A 6228-nucleotide genomic window follows, 5' to 3' on the forward strand; every position below is an offset into this window, starting at 1 on the left:
AGCACGCAGTCACTGCCTCCCTTCTAAATAACAATGCTGTAGACTCTAATTCTTTAAAATGCAGTTCATTTCTATGAATATCAAAAATCTTTAGTCATTCACCTGGTGATTTTCTGTGGCCAAAAGTGCATAACCCACAGTCTATATAATATTCTGGTCTGAAGATATACTTTGGGTCAGTGCTAAATCTATGGAATTATTTAATGCTTCACTTATTCACTTTTGTCTACGCTGATTATTTTGGAAAACCCAAAAAAAAAAAAAAATCTATGGAATTATTATTATTTTATTTTATTTGCCTTTATTGGCAACCAGGTGAAAAAAAAAAATTTATATACTATTATATTTTAATATTTTGAATTAGCTTTTATTTTTATACTTTTTGTTTCAATTTTAGTTAATTGTTTGTGCTTTGGTCATTTATGTTTTTAGTTAGTTTCTTCAATATATAATATTTTTGTCATTTTATTGCTTCAATTTAAACCTAAACAAAAATTTGAAATGTTGCCTTGGAAACTACCTAAACAAAGTTCATCTAGTATTTATATATTAATTTATTTCAGCTTTATTTCAATGAACATAAATGTTTTAAATAATTTTGGATTTAGTTTTAGTTAAACGGATAGTTACCTAAAAATGAAAATGGTGTCATCATTTACTCACCCTCAAGAAGATATTTTGAAGAATGTTGGTAACCAAACAGTTGCTGGTAGCCACTGACTTCTATAGAATTCAATAGTATTTTTTCCCCCTCCATATTATTGAAGTCAATGGCTACCGGCAACTGTTTGTTTCCCAACATTCTTCAAAATATCTTGAAAGATCAGAAGAAAGAAACTGAGGGTGAGTAAATGATGACAGAATTCTCATTTTTGGGTGAACTCTCTCTTTAACAATAATAAACCTGAAACAGATACATAGCAGCTCTAAAATCGTTGTGTATGTAATTTTCGATTCATGATACTGTACCTTTAACACATATGATATTTATTAAATCTTAATATTAATTAACATACTGTACCCTCCAAACTCAAGCTCAGCACTGAGGCTTGTGTATATGTACCTTCATCGATGTCGGGTGGCAGTCCACCGACAAACACCTTTCTGGAGTAGCGCTCCATCCTCTCTCCGTTCTGACAGCGGCTGGGGGAGCTCAGGCCAGGGGTCAGAGACTGATCTCCATGACCGTCGTCCAGGAAGCCGTCCTCGAAAGGAAACAGTGAAGAGCGACCTGCAACAGGAAGTAGAGACAACAAACAAAAGAAAAAGGAGGAAACACACAAGAAAAGGAGTTAGAGGACAAAAAATGACAAAGAAAACCAAAGAAAAAAAACCACTTAATTTCTACACCAATTAATATTATTATAATATAATATACTACCTTTCAAAAGTTTGGGGTGACTGTTTTTTTTTTTTTTTAGAATTCAATAGTATTTTTTCCCCCTCCATATTATTGAAGTCAATGGCTACCGGCAACTGTTTGTTTCCCAACATTCTTCAAAATATCTTGAAAGATCAGAAGAAAGAAACTGAGGGTGAGTAAATGATGACAGAATTCTCATTTTTGGGTGAACTCTCTCTTTAACAATAATAAACCTGAAACAGATACATAGCAGCTCTAAAATCGTTGTGTATGTAATTTTCGATTCATGATACTGTACCATTAACACATATGATATTTATTAAATCTTAATATTAATTAACATACTGTACCCTCCAAACTCAAGCTCAGCACTGAGGCTTGTGTATATGTACCTTCATCGATGTCGGGTGGCAGTCCACCGACAAACACCTTTCTGGAGTAGCGCTCCATCCTCTCTCCGTTCTGACAGCGGCTGGGGGAGCTCAGGCCAGGGGTCAGAGACTGATCTCCATGACCGTCGTCCAGGAAGCCGTCCTCGAAAGGAAACAGTGAAGAGCGACCTGCAACAGGAAGTAGAGACAACAAACAAAAGAAAAAGGAGGAAACACACAAGAAAAGGAGTTAGAGGACAAAAAATGACAAAGAAAACCAAAGAAAAAAAAAACACTTAATTTCTACACCAATTAATATTATTATAATATAATATACTACCTTTCAAAAGTTTGGGGTGACTGTTTTTTTTTTTTTTTGAGAAATAAATATTTTTATTCAGCAATGAGACATTAAAGGGTTAGTTCACCCAAAAATTAAAATCCTGTCATTACCGTATTGGCCCGAATATAAGACGACCCCCCCTTTTTCCAGATGTACCTTTTGGAAAAAGGCTTTTTAAAAACCAAATCTTGTTTTTTTCTCAGTAAAACACATTTTGTCTTCAATTATTTTCATATTGCATATTTTTCCTATTTTAATTTTTGTTTTGAAAGTATGGTAAAAACTGGTAAAATGGACCAACAATCACATTTAAAAAATATACACTTTTTGATATACCAAATTTGTGCGCTATTTAAACCCGGATGATTGTAACGTCTGACAAACTCGGAGCTGATCGAGAATCAAAACTCTGTTCTCTAAACATGGTGTGAAATGAACACCAGCCAGTTTTGCTTTATAGATGGATTAACGTGTGTGTGGACCCAGACCATCAGGAGATTATAATGAGAAAATCTACTTGCGCTGATCGGTTCTAGTATAAAGATGTGAGGGTGGTGTTCACAACTAAAAAATACAAAAATGAGGCATTTCTTAAGTGCTTGACTATGTATTCTTGCACTAGATAGGAGAAGTCTAAAGCCATTACGGCATGTCTCACTGTTATTCAGCATCTCACAACAGGACTGACATGTTTTTAAGACACCGTATTGAGTTAAAAATAGTAACTTTTGACATGCAGGACAGCATATCAATGTCAGTTTGAAAACATGGACCAATCAGCTAAATCTGCGGCAGGATAAACATATTTACATACAGTATAGACAAGAATGAAGTCATGTGTTTGAGTCATTTTTTGCAATCAGTTAACTAGGACACTAATCAAAGTGATTCACTTACAAATTCACTTTTAAAGCCAATGTAAATGCAAAAATGGGTTCATTTTCGGTCCACTAAAAGTTGTTGCAAATATATAAACTATGGTTTTCATCATAACATTTTTGTTAACTGTAATAAAGCTGAAAACACTTAATAAACATTAAACATGAATAAACTTAACTTATTTTAGCTAGTTGCCAAGGTAACATTTCTAATGTTCGATTAGTTGAAGTACTAAAATTACTACATGTAAAAAAATAAAAAATAAAAATGGAAACCGAACTAAAACTGGAATAAAAATAAATTAAACCTAAATAGTACTACAAAAGCAAAATTACTAAAATTGTAACTAAAACTACATTTTAAATATGAATATTTACATTTAGATATTTTATTTGTTGACCTGCATGTCATGTGACCATTAACCAACGTCAAGAGAACCATGAACATGCAAATGTGATACTTAAAATTAATTATTATTAATTATCAGGGGGACTTCAAGTAAATATTAGGTGAAAGAGGTTCAGATGACCAAAAAAAGTTTAGGAATGCCTGCATTACATGTAAATAAGAAATAACGTAAATTTGTGCATTTTAATGTGTTTGAAAGACAAAAGCCTTGCAAAGACATAGAAATACATGGTTAAATAACCTACTAAGTGATAATTCAAATAAAAATTAATGTGTTCATCAGTAGTTGATGGAATGTTGAAACCTTCTTAAACCTGAAATGATTTTTGTCGAATGCTGTGTAGCCACCTGACTAATGACTGGTCTTTGTGTGAAAATCCACAAAACTGGAAGACTTTCTGAATGTATATAAGCGGTAGGCTATTTAAAAGATGAAAAAGAGGAATTAGGGAGAATCAATAAATGATGAATAATTTATTGCTATTGTGTGAATAATATGCAATCATGTAATCAATAAAAAAGTAAGTTACGAGTATTTTAAAATGTAATATAATCTAATTACAAGTACTTAATTTTTGGAATCTGATTACATAATCCAGATTACATGTAATCGGTTACTACCCAGCTCTGCCATACAGCAGATACGCAGATACCTACTACAACCATCAAGCTAATGAGCACGATTAGCTCAAGTCATCACTGTGACCCTGGTAAAAACGCTCCTGGAGTTTCCTCCCTTTCATGTTTGTTCCTTTGGCCATACGCCAATCGCTGAGGTGTGTGTATAAGCTTTCAGTGCAGCTAATCATAGCAGGGGAGACGCTCATGTGTGCGGTTTGGTGGCACCATAGAAGGAAACAGAGGGTCAGCACATTGCACTGGGGCCTACAAGACACTAATAAAAGACTGAAATGGGTTTTGCATTGGCTGATATGGGAAATTAAAAGGGAAATATAATGTCTATATTAACAATACAACACAATTTAATTATAGCAGAAGAGATGTAAACAAAACTGCAAAATTAAATGAAACATTAGATTCTGAAACAGACACAAGGGGGAGACACAAAGTGGTACTGTGCAAGTATACACTAACACTACCATTCAAAAGTTTGGGATCAGTAAAACATTTTTTTTTTTTAACAGCAAGTATGCATTAAATAGTATAATGTTTCAAAAGTTTCTTCAAAAATATTAAGCAGCACAAACGTTTTCACAGTTGTTAATAATAAGAAATGTTTCTTGAGCAGCAAATCAGCATATTAGAATGATTTCTGAAGGATCATGTGACACTGAAGACTGGAGTAATGATTCTGAAAATTCAGCTTTGCATCACAGGAATAAACTACATTTTAAAATATATTCAAATAGAAAACTTAATAATATTGTAATACTATTTCTGTAAGAATATTACACAATTCTGCTGTTTTACTGTATTTATGAGTCTTAATGAGCATAAGAGACTTGGTTCTAAATAATATTTAAAAAAACAAAAAAATCGTACAGAACCCAAACTTTTAAACGGTAGTGTATATAAAGTAGTTTGGCTCAGCAGATTGAAATAAGAGGGAATATAGAACAAGATATATTTGCCGTCTTAGAAATCCTACACTTTGTTCATCTGAAAAAAAAAGCAACGTGTTCATCAGCATTAAAAAGATACTGTAAGAGAGAGATACTCACAGTTCAGTGGTAATATGTGTTCAGCTACTGGATGGTGAAAGTTGAGACCCATGCGACCTATAAAGAGATGAGAAAAACAAACCATGAGATTTATGACACTTATAATATTAGACACTTATTATTAGAGTTTAATTCATCAAACAGACATAAACATCAGATGTAAGGCCTGAAACACTATTTTTTAACCCATAACAATAACCAACTTTTTTAAACAATATTCTTAACCAGTTCTCCTGGAAGACTTCTTTAATTTTAAATGCCCATTTCTGCTTGTTTTTTTTTTACTTTTAGGAGTACAGATGAATTTTAAGATACCAATTTCTTTAAAGCTCACAGACTTGGACTAAAAGCAAGAAAACTGTTATAGATGAGAATGCAAAGCGTATTGCATTGTATAACAAACAGTGTTCTAACACTAGCATTCTCTGTTCTATTTCTATTCACTTGTTTTTCTTTTTATTTATTATAAAAAAAAAAATAAATAAATAAATAAAAAACCTTGCTACGGGTACTGTGTTAGACTAACCGGGACTTGTCACAGCACGTACATATTGTTGCTCTTTTTCTGATTTGATTGCGTCTATTGTCATCATTTGTAAGTCGCTTTGGATAAAAGCGTCTGCTAAATGAATAAATGGAAATGGAAAATGCTAACATAGAGTGTGCTTAAAGTTCAATTATAACCCAAGCTAGCTAATAAAACACTTGCATTTGTATATTTTAGATTAAAAACATCTATTTATTAGTGCTGTCAAACGATTAATCACGATTAATCACATCCCAAATAAAAGTTTTTACATAATATATGTGTGCGTACTGTGTATATTTATTATGCATATATAAATACACACATATGCATGTATATATTTAAGAAAAATGTTTTGTTTATATATTAGGGATGTAACGATTCACTCAACTCACGATTCGATTCGATTCACGATTTTGATTTCACGATTCGATTCACTATTTTTTTTTTTACAAAATGAGATTTAAGACAAATTATAAATTAAATGTGTCCTTTTATTATTGCTTGGACAAAATTCTGCACGTTTCTTTGTGAAATTGAATAATATACTAATATAGCACTTGCATATTATTGCCTCTTTTGTTGGTTTTGATTGCTTCTATTGTCCTCATTTGTAAGTCGCTTTGGACAAAAGCGTCTGCTAAATGACAAAATTT

General features: G+C 32.3%; 1 protein-coding gene across 1 annotated transcript in view; it reads right to left on the minus strand.

Annotated features, from left to right (window-relative positions):
• Positions 1-6228, minus strand: part of LOC107719219 (cytoplasmic polyadenylation element-binding protein 3-like) — a 37990-nt gene that overhangs the window by 7947 nt on the left and 23815 nt on the right. The window contains 2 exon segments of the mRNA XM_016526594.1: positions 1756-1923; positions 5047-5103. Coding sequence (XP_016382080.1) covers positions 1756-1923; positions 5047-5103 — 225 coding nt within the window.

Source organism: Sinocyclocheilus rhinocerous, unplaced genomic scaffold (assembly GCF_001515625.1).
Source record: "Sinocyclocheilus rhinocerous isolate Xijiao unplaced genomic scaffold, SAMN03320098_v1.1 scaffold513, whole genome shotgun sequence".
Taxonomy (NCBI): Eukaryota; Metazoa; Chordata; class Actinopteri; order Cypriniformes; family Cyprinidae; genus Sinocyclocheilus; species Sinocyclocheilus rhinocerous.